Here is a 19,975-nt window from a genome sequence, read left to right on the forward strand (position 1 = left end):
CCTTTCAAGGTGCACAAATGTGTGCACTGGGCCCCTAGTTAGATATAAGTTCTCTCAGGCCAGACTCTGTACAATATTGCTATTGTATCCCTAACACAGTAACTGGCACCTAATGCTCCTGTGATCAATGCTGGTTGAATGAATTAAGAAACGGTAGCAACTATGCATTCTGCTCTTTACCAGGTTTTAGCATTAAATGCCATAATTAGCAAGGGTAGTAGGATGGTTAGACCTAGACAGATACCTGGGGTTTTGTTGAAGATAGAACATCAAAGCGAGCCTTATGTTAATTCAGCTACTAAATGTCATGGACTTCATTTTCCTCCAAGGTCCTCACTGAAGTGGTAGAATGACATGCCCGTAAAGCTAAACACTGACCAACAGCCATTTCTTGGCCTGGAAGCAAGTGCTGCCCACTGAGGTAAGTAGCATACCAAATGAATGCCTATGTTCTTATTTCAGATGGTCCAGTTATTTAAGAATAGCATATATAACTTAATACAATTATATCCATTGAATAACTATTGAATATGGATAACATACTTAACAATTAGTTTCAATTATGTATTAAAAAAGACACCGCAACTCCTCAGATCCCTTGCCTCCAGAGAACTTAAGAAACACTACAGACAGAAAAAGAGGATTTCCCTCTCTCCCTGAGCACAAAATCAGCTGAGTCCGCTCTGAATGGCCCAGAGTCCTAGAACAGTGGTTCTCAAACTTCCTAATGCTGCGACCCTTTAATACAGTTCCTCATGTTGTGGTGACCCCCAGTTTCATTGTTACAAATTGAACATAATTAAAGCATATTGATTAATCACAAAAACAATATGTAATTATATATGTGTTTTCTAATGGTCTTAGGCGACCCCTGTGAAAGGGTTGTTCAACCCCCAAAGGGGTCGCAACCCACAGGTTGAGAACCGCTGTTCTAGAGGTATGAAAATCAGGCTGTTTATCACCAATGGAAGTTGAATTCAACTCTTGTTCCTACAAGCTTCTTCTACTGACTGGTCTCCTGAAACCCTGTGTTCATTTTTCTGGGATGTCCTTAGCAGATTCCAAAGGGGTTCATAACTCAGAAAGGGTTAAGAGCTATTGCCCATAGGGTTAGAAGTTTTATCTTTGGGAGCCATACCTGCATCTGGCTGTCAATACCAGGGGGAGGAGGAGGAGAGTGGGGGTAAGTATTGGGTGGGGAGAGTTGAAGGAATTGAGCAAAAAATGAAAAACTCATGGAGTGGGGAAGGGATGGAGGAAGTAGGGGAGGGCATGGGAGTGGAGTAAATGTTGTTGGACGGAGACTTGACTTGGAGTGGTGAACACATAATATAGTGTACAGATGGTGTGTTGGAGAATTGTGTACCTGAAACCTGTATGACTTTGTTAACCAGTGCCACCCCAATAAATTCAATAAAAAGAAAATGAAAAGTAAATTATAGTACAGTAAAAAAAAAAGACACTGCAATTAGGACTGTAAAAACTTTATTGTACTTTGAATAACAAGCATGCAACAAAACTTAAAGCATAATAAAGATAAAATATCTCAAATTATGTTCCTTACAAAAGCATTAAGTACAGTACCCAAAGATTACTCATAATATTTTAAAGTCTACTAAAAAACATCAAGACATACTAGGAACTGTGGAGTTTCCTTTCAACCACAGCATTTATTCCCATTACCTTTGCTACAATGAACGTTAACATATATGAACGTACACATATAAGTGCAATGGAACATGAAGGCATACAACAAACATTCCAATTACCCAGCAAGTATGAAGAAGAAAGTCTTTTTACTATTTCTGAACTTCTGCACGCTTTGAATATATTGACCAGGTACAATGGCACTTACAAAAAAATATTTTAATGTTACAAAACTTTCACCATTCCCTGTGTAATGTTACATAACTTTCACCATTCCCTGTGTACTTTCTCAGCGTAGTCATTAATCAAATTTGATAATTTGCAAGTGAAATAAGAAACACATTAATCTTATTCACAACCAGCAGTCCATTGCCCCATCCAATCAGCACAGACACTGGAGTAAATGACCGGTATGGCAATAAAGTCGGTCCCAGCTGAATATCAGCCCTGATCTTATTTCCAATCACCAGAAACATGTTTTTTTTCTAATGAAGAAGCATGCATTATGAGATATGAAGCATGAAATTCACACAGACATGAAATGGAACTCAAATACCCTGCTGCATGGAGGCTGCGTGTGAAATATTTCACAGTGACTGACATGCACTGGCTAACAGGCAATGGTGGTTTTCATATTCAACTTTGATGAAAACAAATGGACTTACAAGAAACCCTTGAGATTTGGTTAAAGCTACTAATCTAAAGGCTCCAAATTACTGAGGATCCTTTAAGATCAGTATATGTGACCTTTTATATATATTTCCTTAAGGAAAAAGAATAATAAAAACACCGAGGTACTTTAGTTTCTTTTCAAGGGATTACTGTGTTATCTTCCTGAGATGCATAAGACCACAGAAGAAAAGCACCATGCCTACGCCGCTGAATGAGGCATCAGACCTTAATAGTTTGGTCCTTTTCTAAATGGATCTCTTCCAACTATTACACTAAAACATAGTGATGGATCGCAGATGCCAGGGGGACCTGGTTGCCCTTGGACGCCAGGTTTTCCATGATCTCCATCTTTGCCAGGGAGACCGGGGTCTCCTGGGGGACCTTCTTTGCTTATTCCAGGAGGGCCCTCTGGACCTAAGATGGGACATTAGCAGCATATGAACAGAGGATTTTGATTTTTCATGGTGATATAGCTCATCTTGTACAATATTTAAACTGAAAAAATTTCCTTGAAAATTGTACATATTTGCACTTATGTGAAAAAAGGAGGTGTAACTTTGTTAATTCTACATACCTCCCACTTTAAAAAAGACCATACAAAAGTAACCAGTAATTTTTGTAAAACTAAGCCAAGCTATATTAATATAACAATCATGCTACTAATAAAGACACTGCACTAACATTCTAATATTTCAACTTGTGGGCTGTCCAAACTTACTAAATTATTTGATCCACCCAAAGCCATCATCTAAAACAATAATAATACACATTTATTGAAAACATAACTATGATTGTCACGTTCTGTTCTGCAAGCACTAGATGCATTAACTCATTTAATCTTCCAATAATGTCATGATGCAGATGACATGTCATCACCATTTTACAAATGAGGAAACTGAGGCATGGCAATATTAAATAACACAGAGGGGGACTTAAGAGTTTTGATTTCAAATTATTTGACATAGGTTTGTGAAGATTTTCTTAAAGCAAAGTACGCAGCAACACTTGTGAACATATGCCAGTTCTTACCTGGTGGACCAGGAGGCCCTTGGTCTCCAGGGTACCCAAACCCTTGGTTCCCCTTTGCCCCATTTCTTCCTGGGAGGCCTGCAGTGTCAAAGATTGGAATAAGCTATTTTTTCCTATAAAATCACTGCCTCCTAGATTGTTTCTTTCCAAGCTCTTGATGCACAAATGGAAAGAAAAAATGCATATTTTAAAAATAGTTTGCTACCTGTTTATTATTACTAACCGGAAGCAGAATTTTTGAAGCAAAAATTCCTGAAACTATCAGTGGTCCAGCAATATTTAATAAGGGTTAAATATTAAAAAGGAAAATGATTTGGGATCATTTCTGTTAATCATACTTGTTCTCTTATTATTGTAATAAAACATCTATATTGTTCATATGATATTAAATTAGAAGAATTAGCAACCGACATTTCACATAAACATTCAAAAACAAAGAGAAGCTGTGGATTATTAGGAAGTTTGGTTGTAAAACATAATTTTTCTTATAATAGAAAAATTAATTGAATAATCTTTGATAACAGAAATTACCACAGTTGAAATAAAAGAAGTGGCACCTTTGATTTTCTACTTAAAGACCTTATTAGAGTCAAGAAAAATTTCTAAGTGCATTGTCAACATTTTCTAATGTGTTACTCTGCATGCTTCCTAACTCTGAACTATCTACCTATTCTTGAAAATGTTGCTTCAAGAAAATAGAATAAGCATTCTTCCACTCAGTTGACAAATTACTGAAAGACTAAGGGATTAACATAATTTTTTGGTCATCATGAAAGCAAAGATGAATTATTTTCTACTACATGAATTTAGGGTATGGATACAAAAAAAAAAGTACCTTTCTTGTTCACTTGCTTATGCACATAAGTACCTTTTACTCCTCTGGCACCTGGGCGTCCAGGAGCACCCATTAGTCCAGGAACACCATCTCTTCCTGGCAAACCAGGAAATCCTCGGGGACCTTCCGGGCCTATAGGACCAGGTGGCCCAGGGACACCAGGGGAACCATGTTGGGACTGGCAACGATCACAATTTTGAATTCTTCCACTCTGAAGTAAGACTGGTAGCTGGGCTTAAAAACAAAGAACCCCACCCCCTTCTGCTTAAATGAGTGGTAATTAACAATATCTCTAATAATTTTTTAAAAAATTTACAGATATCTCTTGTCCAATAATTTCACTTCTAGAAATTTATGTAATTACTCATTGCTCTGTGCAACTTTATTGTATAATTTGCTTAAAATTGGGGGGGAAAGAGTGAAAGTGTCCTGAAGAAAAATTTGATAAATTATACACATCCATCTTTATAAATTGTCATAATTATGTCAGAAATTTTATTAATGGTGAAATAATAAAAAATTGCTTTATTAAAATATTACAAAAGGGTATATATAGTATTTTATCTTCATTATAAAAATACTCATCTAGAATAAAAACAGACAAGGGTTTATAAATATTCTTTATTCCTTCTTTATCCTACTTATATCTTTTATAATTTCTACAAAGAATCGTTTTTGTAATTTGAAAACAGTTATTAAAAACTCTGTTTGAGACTTACCTCGTAATACATCAGTGCAAATTTGTCGAATAAACTGTTCTGAAAATTCTCTCCCCTGCATCAAATTATTAGGGGTTATAACATGTATTTACCAAGTAAAAAGCAATGAAAACTATGAAAGAAAATAGGATACATACAGGCTTCCCATCCACTCCTGGAGGTCCCCGAGGACCTGTTTCTCCAGGTTGTCCCTGGGGACCCACAGGCCCCATTAGGCCATCCATCCCAGATTCTCCTTTTGGTCCAGTGGCACCTCTGACACCAGGTTCTCCCTTTTCGCCTTTCTAAAAGCAAAAGAAATCCTCAAGAGTTCTATTTAAGTATTTTAGGAAGTATAATCGCATCTTGAAAATCCTCAAGGATATGTATATAAATATAAAACATACATATGTTATATAGGAAGACACTGTTAATGATCAGGAGGGAAATTTTATATCACATTCAACAGCCATTTATCCATCCATTCCCCCCACCTACTATTTCTTCAGTTTATTACGTAGGCAATACATAGTGCCAGAGATACAACAAATGTGACACAGTCCTATTTTTCAAGGAGTTTAAATTCTAGCGAGACAGACAAATATGAAAACACAAAATATTATTCACTGAAAAATATGCAGCAAAAATTTAGCACCCAGTCTAAAAGAAGAACCAATAATATTGACAAATACGTAACATTTCATACCTAACTGAATGAATCTACAGATCCTGCAAGTCACTATTTAGGAACCACTGAAGAACATAAAAGACATTTTCTGTTTGCGATACCAATTACTAGATTCATATAGTAGTGAAAATCCAAGCAATAAGAACTGAAGAGGGAGCATAATAGGTGAAGAAACATACCTCTCCTTTCGCACCATGATGACCTTGAATTCCCTTTGAAAATTAACAGGGGGAAAAATGTAATAAATGTGTAAGCTACAGTACCAGCAATGCGGCATGCACCATTTACCACACAAATCAAATTTAATTTGTAATTTGAAAAATATTGATACAATTAGTGTCAGATTTACACAGATAAGAGATCTCCTTTGCCTTTTTAAAGGAGACTAATGACTAGGCAATATGCTAACTGAATATATAAAAATGTTCATTTACATAACTGTTTCATTGTTAGATATGAATATTTTATATGCTGCAGGCCAAATATAAGTTTAGAATGAGATTTTACCTGAATTCTACTTAAATTTAAAATAACAATAAATTTTATGCTGAACTTAAAATATATTACTATTTTAATGAAAAGTCAAATAAGGAAATATAAGGTATATTTATTCTTTTACTTTGCAATTTAGAGTATTAAATTTTCCTGTAGATGCTGTTAAAGTTATACTTTATTGCATACTACTGATCAAAAGATAAAGTAAAGCAAAGATACCAGTAAAAGTGATTAATAGGGAAGAAAATGCCTATTTGTTCTATGCCTAAGCCACTCACTGCTAGTAAATCACTGGATATGAATACATGAAATGGCTATATCAAATTATTTTCCACTCATCTTTTTCACATATGCATTCCAATGTTATAATATAGATAATAAGAACTTTCAGGGAAGTCATTAAAATTTCCCATTTTTGAAATTCACCATATACTCAAGGCTCTAAGATCACCAATATCGGGTCAAAACAAGGGTATGGTTTTCATAGACACATTGTTTTCACAGATTTCATTATTCAACTTTAAAATTAAAAATTGATGTTCTTCAATTAAATATAAAATGTAGTGTAGAACTTTCTGCACAATGAATTTTGAGTTTGAGGATTTATTTTTATTCATTTCTCAGTTACCTAAAAATGGATATTCAAATTAGACAAAAGGAAATAAAAATTAGGTAAAATCAGTGTATGGCACAGAGAAAGGTAGATTCTCAAATTAAAGTGTAACTTAAAAATATAAAAATCTTAGTGAGTAAACTCTCTCTGCAAGGCCATTCATTAAATAATGAGGATTCTGAAGAAATGTAGCAGTATTCCCAACCAGACATAATCCTACAAGTGGGTTCAGTGTAAGAGGAAAGATAAAATAGTAAGTTCTCAGGACTAAAACTGAATTAGAGCTGAAACCGAAAATAGCTGTCATCCAAGAATCCACTAAGATGATTTTATGAGAGAAACATTCACTTGAATTTCATTCATAACAGGAAGGCCAAGCAATTACACATGCACAGCACTTAGTGGGAAGGCAGGTAACTCAGACTTTTAAAGAGTTTGGGCCGAGTATCCAGCTGCTGAAAAGCAACAAGTGTTCTGGCCTGGAGGGTCCTCCACATCAGCTCAGTTCCTGGGGGTGGGAAATGCAGCTTTCCATGAAGGGCAGAAGCTGCCTAGGGAATCCAAATCCTACCTTAGGGAGCAGACCTGCTATTTTCCTTGAGAAGTGAGAGAAAAACAAACCAGTGAGCTAGCTATGTGTGAGCTCAAACTCCAAAGGAAGTATCCTTCTGTCTAGAGAGTTATTGTGGGTAACAATTTCTGGTGAAAGGCCTGGGCTAGGGAGGTTGAATGGATGAAGACCCCCTTCTCCTCTGGGAAGACTGTTTATAGAGAGTGAAAGGGAATTTTTGAACTGGAACCTGGATTCTTTGTCAACTGGAGTCAAAGAATGAATCCACGGACAGAAGATGGTATGGCAAAGGTGGGAATTTATTAAAGAACAAGTACTAACTCCCACGGAGGGAGGGGGAAGAGTCCCACAGAACAGACTACCACATGGGGAGGGGGAAAGGGTCCCACTGAGTTCCTTTTCCCTATGGCTTATAAGGGCTGCAGATCTTGGTGCCTTGATATCCCCTCTGATTGGTCATTACTCCCTTAGGCCGGTTACTATAGTAACTCCTGAGCTCAAAGGTTGAACCTTACAAGGGATATGTGAGGTTCTCCCCCTTCCTTCCTTATTGTTTTTCTATTCCCTTTGGGCTTTCTTCTTCTCCTTCGGCATGAAGGGCTTCCTTCCCTTTACAGTGGGACCTTGACTTACGAGTGTCCCGACTAATGAGTTTTTTGAGATACGAGCTGTCACTCGGCAGATTTTTTGCTTTGAGTTGCGAGCTAAAATTCGGGTTACAAGCCAGCTTCAGATACCCCACTGCTAGTTGGCGCAGCGAATGCCACAGTGAATGCCACAACATCAGCCCAGCATCACGTGTCTCACTCGTTCACTTTAAGATTTGACATACGAGTAATTTGAGTTACGAGCTCTGTCACAGAACGAATTAAACTCGTAAGTCAAGGCCCCACTGTATTTTGTAAATATAGACCTTTTGCTGTTTCCACCTCCCCTCATTCTATGGAAATGTGCCTGTTGCTGCTTTTCAGCATCCCTGTCCTATGGAAATATACCTTCTGTTGCTCTGCAGCCCTGTGCTTCCTCCATGGTCTCTTTAATTTCCAAAATTTCTCAAATTTCCTAAAATCTGTCTTTTTCACCCCCCCCCCCCAAATTCCTGTTTCAATAGGTGTGATTAACTTAGGGAAACTGAGGGGGTTGGTCTATGTGGCCAGGGAAGGGGAACAGGGACAGGGTTGGTAATGTTATCAAGTGAATTTGAATCAAGTGGAGGATCACAAAAATTAAGAGACATTTTTCATTAACATTGTGGTACCGTGGGAAACTCAATCTATTTCTCCTTAGATACCTTGGTGCTTATTGTTAGCTTCTAGATTATCACCTCTTCTTAATATCTTGAACTCACCTTCCAGTCCATATTACAGTAAGCATTGGGGCTATATGCTTTTAAACACTCTTCCCGAGAACTTTCAGATTTCTCCAAGTGAGGGGCACAGAGATCCCTGTCCTTAGAGACAGCACTAGATAGTTTTATCCACGTGTCTCCGGAACTGGTGTAATTAGTGAATCTTTCTCCTTCCCACACACAAAAGTGACCACCCTATGGGAGGGCCCCTATATACAGCTTGCCCTTTAAATGTGGACAAGTTGGAACTGATCTTAAGTATAGGCCAGTGGTCGGCAAACTCATTAGTCAACAGAGCCAAATGTCACAGTACAACAATTGAAATTTCTTTTGAGAGCCAAATTTTTTAAACTTAAACTATGTAGGTAGGTACATTGTTATTAACTTAATTAGGGTACTCCTAAGCTGGCCTTTGCTAAAAACATCCTCAATCTGATTGAGGTACGTTCACTGAGGTCAACCCCTTCCAACTCTCCCATCCACACTGTCTTGTATACTTGTTTCGTCTATCTCCTTTCCGAAAACCGACTTCTGTGCATGGGCCACGAAGTTTCAATCGCACTGTACGTGTGTGCCCGCACGTGGTATTTTGTGGAAGAGCCACACTCAAGGGGCCAAAGAGGCTCACGTGGTTCGCGAACCGCAGTTTGCCGACCACTGGTATAGGTGATGCAGCAGGAAACATACTATGTAAGTATTAATCACTTTTGTGCTCTTTTTGATTCAATTTGGCTCCAACTGAACTTATGTACCAGATGGTAATCTCATTAAAACACTAATTAATGAGGAGAATTTAGTCAGGGAAGAAGCAAAACAATCTTATTATGCATCTGTTTCATAACACGGTCCCTCAAAATAAGATTTTAATAAGTCTCCAGTGTAGTAATTTATATTTCTGAACAAACTAGAGGAAAACAAGTACATTCCTCCACTACATAAGGCCTCAACTGTTCATATTGCAAGAAGAAAATCAAGATTAAACAGTAGGCATGGAGATGCTGTTGTTGTACGGCTGCCTTTGGCCAATAAAGGCTCCTAAAATGGGTGGCATTGTCTACCTTCAGTCATGTAAATGGCCATAAAAAAGCATTGAAAAGGTTTCAGAGCCACCGATAGAAACAAGATAAGAAAGTAAACATAAAACAATTAAAGCAAACCAGTATACCACCACCACCTAGCATTTTCACCCTTGTATGATTAGAATTCATCTTACATTGACCCTTCCTCCCTATTTTTAATGAAAGTAACCCTCACTCAGCACTGCCCAGTTATATTATTCCTTATTTCATTTTCCATGAAAGAAAAAAAATATACCTGTTGCCCTGGAATCCCTGGTCTTCCATTTTCTCCCTTTTGGCCCTTTAAAATTTAACAAATGTTATTAATTAGTTTGCACACTTATGATGCAATCACATATAAAAACAAACCATGTATTGCTTTATAGTCTAGAATAAATGTCACAAAAGCAGTAATGCAACTATGTAAATGATGTTAGATGAAGGGGAGTCTCTCAACAAAAAAAAGTGAGAGAAAAATTAACCTAATATATTTAAAATGGATAGAGACAAGGAATAAACTTTGGGAGAAAAGGTAAGTAATTGTAGGTAGCTGAGAATGTTTTTCCGAGTCCACATAAACAGCATGAAAGTAATTTAAAAATTCAATGGCTGTGGACATTTTATTAATTTCAATTATACAATTAGGTTCAATGTTGATTATACACATTTGAGGACAAGAAGACCTCTTTAAGGGAATTTTTAAAAATTAAAAATATACTGTAAATATATTTTGAATGAATATAATTAAATCAGGACACAGAAGAAGGGAGAAAAATTGATAAAGATAAAAACACATTTGTCCACTCAACAAATATTTTTGGATATCCACCATTTATAAGACATTGTACTAGACCCAGAAGCACTACTTCATTCCTCTGTGGAACAAGATAATGGACAGTTTCTAGGAAAATATATGCCTTGATAATATAATCAATTAAAAATCTAGTGACTAAAATTTTAAATCACTCTTACATAGTGATTTGTTCATTTTCTTACATAGGTGAATTCCCAATATTCATTGACAAGCACCCATTTGTGGGACCTTAGAGACACAAAAACAAAGATAGCATTGCTGCCTTCAAACTGCTTACTGAGTCGGGGGAAAGATAATCAATTAAGTCAAAGGTGAAAATTTTAAAAAACAGAATACCGAAAATACTGTCTGATAAGTATACAATGTACAATTAAACATCTGGCTGGATACTATTGAAACATAGAAAGGGACATCTGACAGAGAGAGTAAGGAAGATGACTCAACTTTGCAACCTTTTGGGATGACTAAGAGGTAGCCAATGAGAAAAGATAAGAGGGTGTTTGAGGAGTCAACTACAGAACAAAGGCAAGTAATTTCTTTTGGCTAAAGCAGGGGCAGGAATGGATAACAGTGGGCAGAGTGGCAAGAGATAAGACTGAAGAAGAAGATTCAGTCAAACCAGGAGGAATTTTATGAGACAGACCTTATCTTGAACTGTGTGGGGCACCACTGATGGATTCCTAAGCAGATAGGTAATTCAGTTATTGCATACTGGTAAAGGGGGGGGGGGGGCGGTTAGGGAGGAAGTAGACTGGACTCAAATAGACCAGTTAGAAAATATTACAGTAATCCAGGACCACTGATAAGAAATGATTAGGATGGGCAGGGCAGGGGGTGGGTGGGCGGTAGGGAACAGAGAACATCCAAGTTCAAGAGACATTTAGATATAAAATTGCATGTGAAGAAAGAGATTGAGTTTTAAGATGACTTCTAAGACTTTATTTCTTGGGTAACTGTGTGGTGGTACCAGTTACTATGACATAGAATCTATGGGTAGGAGATAGTTTATGGGGAAAGATGACAAGTCCCGATTTAAACATGTTGAGGTACATGAGACCTTGGTATTCCAAAAGCAGTACCAAGAAGAAAATTGGAATATATGGGTCTAGAGCTCACAGTTACTTAAAATTTACCTCACTCCTAATTTCAAAATTAACTTAGAAGAATCACAATAATACAATAATATTTGAGTATCTTCAGTAAAAAACAAAAACAAAACACATAAACCCTGCTTTTTCTGAAAACAAAACAAAACAACTGTTAAGACTGTTACCTTAGCAGATTTTGACTCTATTATTATCTATTTGAAATTTTCTTTTATGCCTCCAAAAATTCTAGAACTCTCAAAATTCTGTGAAATTTTGCAAAGAATTTTTCTTTTCACATTAAGCTTATTCTACATAAAACTAAGCCATGATAACTGAGTTTTATAATCTTAAAAACATTGTAAAAGTACTGTCTGGACATTAAATATATAATTCGTGGTTGGAAAGGTCTTCCGTTTCTAAAACTTAACAGGTTGAAAGACCAACAGATATAATTTATTCCAGGTAAGCATACCATTGATCCTGCTAGTGGCATCCTATTTATGGGTCAGTGTTCAGTTAGTGAAAAAAACCCTTCGAATAGCTACTGAAATTGAGGTGAAACTGTCCTTGTCTTCCATAGTAGTAGCATGGTTCTCCTCTTTGTTTTTGTTGCTAAGACACCCAAAAGGAAATGACCTTCTTAACCACCCTCGATTCCTTGGACCAACATAATTTTCTGTTTAATTTTCCTTCTGTTGATTAGAATGTTTCCTTCTATTGATTAGTATTACATTAGATATTAATAATTTCTTATCAAACTCCCTTGTGCCATAAGCCATTTCAAATCATTTTAAAATATATTCATTATAAACAAGTAAATATATATTAAAGTGTGGAATAAAATATACACTGAGTGGCCAGATTGTTATGACCACCTGACGTTTGTAAGCAAATTAGCTATAATTTTGCGCTGAAGTTGCTAGAGGGCCAAACCATTATAAACGTCTGAATAGCACAACATACCGAAGTATCGTTGCTGATCAAGTTCATCCTGTCATGTTGATGGCATATCCCAATGGAGATGGCTTCTTCCAACAAGACAATGCGCCATGCCACGGTGCTCGTAATGTGCAGGAATGGTTTCAAGAACATGAGGGAGATTTTACCTTGCTTAGGTGGCCCCCACAATCCAGTCACCAGATCTCAATCCAATTGAGCATTTGTGGTACGAAGTTAAAAGAGCCATCGGGCAGCTGGTTCCACAACCGTCAAATCTCACAGAACTGTACAGTGCTATTCATCAGGCATGGTGTCAGATTCCTCGCATCACCTTTCAACATCTCGTGGAGTCAATGCCAAGAAGAATCGCCGCAGTATTGAAGGCAAAAGGTGGCCCAACGAAGTACTGATGGGGTGGTCATAATAATCTGGCCAGTCATAATAATCTGGCCACTCAGTGTATATCTTTATTTTGTTGAATCACTTGGTTTTAAGTTTTTTACAACAATAAAGTGGTAAAAAATCTTTTATTTATTTTATTTTATTGTTGACACTATTACAGATGCCCTCCATTTTTCCCCCTTTCCCCCACCTCCACCCAGCACCCTCCCCACCCCCCCACCCCCCCGAATCCTTCACCACATTATTGCCTGTGACCATGGGCTATGTATATATGTTCTTTGATTAATCTTCCAGGTCCCCCAGCCCTCACCCATCTTGGATCTGTCAGTCTGTTCCATGTATCCATGCCTCTGGTCCCATTTTTTCTCATCAGTTTATTTTGTTCATTAGATTCCACATATGAGTGAGATCATGTGATACTTATCTTTTTCTGACTGGCTTATTTTGCTTAGCGTAATAATCTCCAGGTTTATCCATACAGTCTCAAAGGGCAGGAATTCCTTCTTTTTTTATAACGTGTAGTATTCCATTGTGTAAATGTACCACAAATTTTATATACACTCATCTGCTGATGGGTACTTGGGCTGTTTCCAAATCTTAGCTATTGTAAATAGCACTGCTATGAACATAGAGGGGCATACATTCTTTCTGATTGGTGTTTAGGGATCTTAACGTTAGATTTGACATGGTCTGAACAGTTTAGTAATGAAAGGAGAAAGCTGGAATTTAACAATTAGATATTGATGGTAAAAGACAAAGGAACTGGAAAAGCAGCCAAGGCATTAAAAGAATAAAGACCTTATTTTATAGCCAAGCAGGAAAAAAAAAAAAAGCCAACTATACCTGAATGCCTTTTTCACCTTGATTTCCTTTGTCCCCCTGCAAAAAGGCAGTTTTAGATGTATCATAGTAGCATATTATGTCTCAAGCAAAGAAAAATATGTGATCTCATACAAATTCCACAAATGCCTTATATACAGAAGCTGACTCCAACACAACATTTGGGAAGAGAATAAAACCACATTCTGTCAAAATGATCTAAATGAACATTTTCTTGTGCTTTTACAGTCAAAAGAAAATTTACTACTATTTCTATTTTACCAGAAGAGGAAAACTTTTCTATATTGATCATAATCTGAAGTTAAACAAACAAGAAAAAGAGGACTTATTTTGGCAAATGTTATTTTAAGAAATCAAACTGAAAAATCTTCCATTAAGTTCATAGTAGCCACAATGTTAGAGGAAACAATGAAATAAAACATAATGTTAAAATTATATTTTAAAAAAATATGCTTCAGAATGAAGTTTGGGGGGATTATATTCCATAATAATAAGCCTCCTAGAATTTCTCAGAAGAGACATTAGAGACCAACTAGTTCAAGGTCCTTGTTCGTATTGATAATGAACCCACAGATCAGGAAAGGAGACCACTCTCCTAAAGTTGAACTTGGACAGTTTCCAGATTTCTTTTTACCATACCAGGTTATCAGCAAAAAAAAAATAAAAAATAAAAATAAAAAAAATACAGCTTTTGTGTTTACAGCAAACAGAATACAGATTTTCTTCTATATGGCAAATCTCTGAACAAGGAAATGCTCTAAATCTATGTATTCACAGATTTACTTTAATATTCACTAAGGATGGAATACTTAATTGCTGCTATGAAGGTCATTCCTATGTCAGCAAGTGCTGCCTACTGCTCATCAGAACCGGAAGGTCAAGGATCATACTGGGCATAATAATTTAGGGGCCAAGTAGATAATACATGAGGGACAGAAAAACAAAATGGCAGAAAAACCGAAACAGCAAAAGATATGAAGATGAAGACCTAAGAGCTTGTATCCTTTCCAGAATACTAAAAGCCAGTAATATCTACTTTTAACCAGAAATGCATATATTTATAGTGGCATAGACTGTTTTGACAAACAGGCAGTCACTTGTTACTTAAAACCTTCAAATGATACAGCTTAGGGTTCCTTGAAAGAGAAGGAGAGAGAAAATTTTATATGAGCATATACGACTTGTATTTTAAACTCCTTAAAGGAATTTAATGATTTCTCTGTAATAGAATTGTTAATAGATAGGAACTTCATGATCAAACATCTGATTGTAATTTTTATCCTTTCAGACTCTTGCCCCGGTTTCAGTAAGAGCGATTCATATATTGGTAAGCGTGCCTGACATTGAGTACTTTTCCTGAGACATTCTTCACTCACCTGGATTGACTGCAAAACAGTCTAAATTTACAGAATAGTATTTAATTGTATGTTCAGATTTTCTGATCTGAAAGCCTCTTCCCAAGTCCTCATCTAGAAGATAATACCCACATAGGGACATGAAAGATACCACAGCGTTTAGCATGAGCTTAAACATATTATATAGGTCAGCGTATCACTAAAGGTATAATCAGTCCTACTATCCGATTTTAACCAAAGGAAAACTTACATGTTAGCAGCTCATGAAAAGTGAACTATATCTCCTAAACAATGCTTACCTTTTTGCCTTGGATTCCAGGTAAACCCAGGTATCCTGGTTCTCCCGGGGGGCCTACTGCTCCTGGCTCTCCCTAAGTAACACAGAAATTACAGAAAGATCACAGACCTAGTGCTTATGAAAAATACCGCTGTTTTTATTTCTACATATACCTCAAATTTTAAATTGCTGGTAAAAAAAAAAAATTGGTTGACATTTAGAGTTATTACTATAGGGATAATAAAGAATAACAAGTTTACTGGACTCCCAATAAAACCTTTTATATATTTTTCTATAGTTAAGAATTTCTGATAGCATACCATAACATTTTATGAATATTTGGTACTTTTATTATATTTCATAACATTAATAAAGTAAATAATAAAGTAGTGAAAATAATAAACATAGGTATCTTTTTTCCATTTACTAACCACTTTTTATTCCTCCTTGAAACTGCTTTTTCTCATATTGCTACTTTAAAAATATTTACTTTATTGTTTCAAAATGGTAAGTAAATAGAAGTAATAAAAAGTATTGAAAATCTCATTACCCACTATTTTTATTTTGTTGTCTATTTTCTACCTTTCACAAACACATATACATAACTTAGTTAGTAATACATGCTATGTATGCATAATTTTCATCTTTTACTTCAACACACATATATTGTGCACTTCTTTATATGACATTATGTTTTTTAAAACATGATTTTTAAATCACAGAATAGTATTCAACTCTATTGATTTGCTATATTTTATTGACTAAAATTCCCATAGTGTTAAACATTGGTTTTCAAAATTTTATTTTTATAAACAATATTGAGGTAAACGAACATCTTTGTAGTTAAATTGTGTGCACATTTGTAGTTTTTCTTTATATATATGGAATATTATTTTCTTAGAAGTAAATTCTTGAGCTGTTTCAGAATAAAGAATATCCCTGAGTTATCTTAACTCAAATTGTCTATTCTTCATGTCATAGGGGTTATATTCTTTCTTTTTTTTTTTTTTTTGAGTGCCGAGAATCACTTTATTGCACGTGTTTAGAGGTTTGGAGTGCTGGGGAGCCTGGAGAGGGAACACACAGCAGGATCCATCCAAGCGAGAGGCTCAGGGACAGGTGCTGGGACACGACCCCCAGTGGGGGAGGCCCAGGTGGTGGCAGCAGCTGCTGCCTCTGCTGTCAGTCCTGCGGGAGCCTGGCTCTGTTGGCCCTGCCCGGGCCCGAGTGTCACTGTAGATGACTGTGCTGATCCGATCCTCTTCATCCACGAAGCTCCGTTGCACCTGTTCCAGCCCTGAGGCAGTACAGTGAGGACCCTGCCTGCCAGCATGACCCGGAGGCAGAATCCCAGAACCTGCTGGTGTGTCTGTGCTGCTGCTGCTTCCGCCTCTACTCTGGTCCCTGAGGCCTCACTCCATGAAACTGGACCCAGTATCTTAAAAGTTCTAAATAAGGAGGTTCTCAGGAAGCATAGGGTGAAGATGTATCAACAATTTTCGGGTTAAAACTGTAAGAGATGGGACACAATCCTGAACGCTTCATGGTTTTTTGTGTTTTGTTTTTTGTTTACCCATCAGTCCAAAAGTCTATCCTAAAACATAAAGACTACCCGCTTCTGTAGAAACTAAGTTTTGTTCTCTTTGCTCATGGTGCCTGCTCCTGAGCTGCTCAGTATTACACTAGATTTTTAAAAGCTGAAGGGGATTGAAAATCTCATGAAATAAACATAAGCACGGTTTGAGGGAAACTGGTAACGGCAGCCATGGGTCCCCACTCTGAAAATAAAGTCCCATCAATCAGCAAACAGCACTACTTATGGGAGCCACCCACTCTTGTTTCCACCCATGTGGGAGAGTGATATTCTCTAGACCAGAGAGAATGTTCATATTAGCACATGACTTTTACCATTTCCAGAAAAAAACAAGTCAAAGCATATTTCATGCATTTATTATCCAAACTATGCGAAAGTGTCCAAAAGACAGAAGTGAATTGGCCCACATTGGTCATTTCCTTTCATGTACCTTAATTTTGTGACAAAGGAAATCCTAATTTCAGATAACTTTCCTTAAGAGATACAAATGTTAATTTCATCAAAGAGGGAAACTTATAATTCTTTGAAAATATTTCCAAGTGCATCAAATCATAGTTACCTTGAGCCCAGAAACCCCAGGAATCCCTTGAAGTCCAGGTTCACCTTTATTTCCCTGTCAATGCATCAAAACCATTTGAATTTAAAAAATGAGTCATAATTTATCTGATATAGACATTTACAGAAATATATTTACAATAATTTTTAGCCCTAGCCAGTTTTGCTCAGTGGATAGAGCATCGGCCTGCACATTGAAGGGTCCTGGATTCAATTCTGGTCAAGGGCATGTACCTTGGTTGCAGGCTCAATGCCTGGCCCTGATAGGGGCTCATGTGGGAGGCAACAAATTGATGTGTCTCTCACACATATCTCTCTCTCTCTCTCTCTCTCTCTCTCTCTCTCTCTCTCTCTCTCTCCCTCTCTCGCTCCCTCCCTCTCTCTCTCTCTCTTTTTCTCCTCCTCTCTTCCACTCCTTCTAAAAATCAATTGAGGAATATCACTACCCATCAGAGTGAGAATGAACAAAATAAAATAATTTTTACATTTTCAACTTTCTAATTGTTTGAAACATGGACTCTATACATTGAGCCTACTTATGAAGAAAAACTCTTTTATGCAAGGAAGTGAGTTGTCACATTTATAAAAGCTCTCTAAAAGTATGTGTTTTTATACCAGCAGGTCCAAGTATAAGGGGAGAGATTAAAATATTTAGGGACCAGAGCTAATTAGCTAGGTCTCCACACCGCACAGACTGAAGCCACGTTTTTCACAGCGTCCTCTGGGCGGAAGAGCTTTATCTTTGCTGTTTTACTTTCTCACTATGGCTCACCTTCAGGGTGCACCTGAAGGAAAGAAACGTAGCTTCAGTGGCTTTTTTGAAGCAATATAGATCAGAAAATGTTTAGTTTGTGCTCTTTTCCAAGATTCCCATCACAGTCCTTTCTAACAGAAACTTGGCGAGCAGGACTGAATTGACAGCAAAGAATGTAAGACAGGACAAGATGATTGGATATAAAAGAGAAAAGGCCTGCTGGCTAATAAGGAGAGATTATCAAAGGTTGTTCTGATTTGCAAATACACAATAATACCTGAAATCACAACCCAGTCAGTATCTGGCAAAAGCCCTGATTAAACAGGTGTGTGTGACACCTGAAAGGGGCACGTGATGATCATCCATAGCCAAGTTGGATTCACTCATAAGGGAACCAGCTTCATTTTCAGCTTTTGAAAAGTGCTCATGTTGAGAAACATGTGAACCTGATATGTGGGTTTAATTAAAGCATGTAGCACATAACAGCAGTGTTGAGCCATAGAACAATAGCTCCTTAACATTTCTAATGTTACAAGTGATTAAGCTGGAAATCAAGGATGTCAGAAGCCTTGCCAAAAGTTACATGGCTTGATTATGTTAATATGCCCTAATATCAGTCAAGTAATGTCTTTGAAAACTGGAATGCAGTGTGGTGAAATAGACTTCTAATGGTTAAACAGCTATTTTAAAAAGAGGTATTATAATCTAAATTAGAAGTGTTCCAAAAATCTACCACAGAGTGTCAACCTCACCCCTGCCCTTCTAAGATAGCTTTTTGTCCCACTCCAGCCAATGATACTGAAGGCATAGTCCACATACATACACTTGACAAAACTGGCAGAAATAAGCTAATAGAGAGATCAGTAAACTATGACCCGTGGGTTAAACCTAGTCCAAAGCATGTTCTTTTTTGTGTGTGATTTTTTGTTTTGTTTTGTTTTATTTTTTAATATGGAATGCTTCACGAATTTGCATGTCATCACGAATTTGCGTGTCATCCTTAGGCAAGGGCCATGCTAATCTTCTCTGTAGCGTTCCAATTTTAGTATATGTGCGGCCAGGCGAGCACCAAAGCATGTTTTTGTAAATGAAGTTTTAGGGGAACACAGGCATAGACCACATGGTTTGTGTTTGCCCATGGGTGTTTTTGCAATAAAATAGAAGAGTTGAGTCGTTGCAACAAAGACTATGTGGTCCTCAAAGACTAAAGTACTGTCTGGCCCTTTGCAGAAAAGGTTTCCAAAACTTGAGCTAATTAATATACTGCATGAAAAGAGCTTAAAATGTTTCATTGAAAAGATTGCATTAATAGGTATAATTTTAACATCCAGAGTCTATTTTTTTTTTTTTAAATATATTTTATTGATTTTTTTACAGAGAGGAATGGAGAGAGATAGATAGTCAGAAACATCGATGAGAGAGAAACATCAATCAGCTGCCCCCTGCACATTTCCCACTGGGGATGTGCCCGCAACCCAGGTACATGCCCTTGACCGGAATCGAACCCGGGACCTTTCGGTCCGCAGGCCGACGCTCTATCCACAGAGCCAAACCGGTCTCGGCCAGAGTCTATTTTTAACTAAATGATTGCTCAAGTACAAGATGAGGGAAATTAAACTTTATAGTAACTCATGTAAACATAACAAACTGTGTGATAATGGAAACAACCACTTGCCTCCCCAGCCAAATCAGCAAAATCAACA

General features: G+C 37.0%; 1 protein-coding gene across 1 annotated transcript in view; it reads right to left on the reverse strand.

Moving 5' to 3' along the window:
- Positions 1-1,470: 1,470 nt before the first annotated feature.
- COL21A1 (collagen type XXI alpha 1 chain) overlaps positions 1,471-19,975 on the reverse strand; it is a 173,245-nt gene continuing 154,740 nt past the window's right edge. Inside the window, exons 21-30 of the mRNA XM_081094853.1 lie at positions 17,523-17,576; positions 15,392-15,463; positions 13,741-13,776; positions 9,911-9,955; positions 5,749-5,781; positions 5,040-5,186; positions 4,903-4,957; positions 4,217-4,417; positions 3,349-3,426; positions 1,471-2,733 (exon numbers count right to left, since the gene is read on the reverse strand). Coding sequence (XP_080950979.1) covers positions 2,546-2,733; positions 3,349-3,426; positions 4,217-4,417; positions 4,903-4,957; positions 5,040-5,186; positions 5,749-5,781; positions 9,911-9,955; positions 13,741-13,776; positions 15,392-15,463; positions 17,523-17,576 — 909 coding nt within the window. The 3' untranslated portion in view covers positions 1,471-2,545. The remainder of the gene's footprint in view (positions 2,734-3,348; positions 3,427-4,216; positions 4,418-4,902; positions 4,958-5,039; positions 5,187-5,748; positions 5,782-9,910; positions 9,956-13,740; positions 13,777-15,391; positions 15,464-17,522; positions 17,577-19,975) is intronic.

This window comes from Myotis nattereri, assembly GCF_964212035.1.
Source record: "Myotis nattereri genome assembly, chromosome: 6".
In the NCBI taxonomy this organism is placed as follows: domain Eukaryota; kingdom Metazoa; phylum Chordata; class Mammalia; order Chiroptera; family Vespertilionidae; genus Myotis; species Myotis nattereri.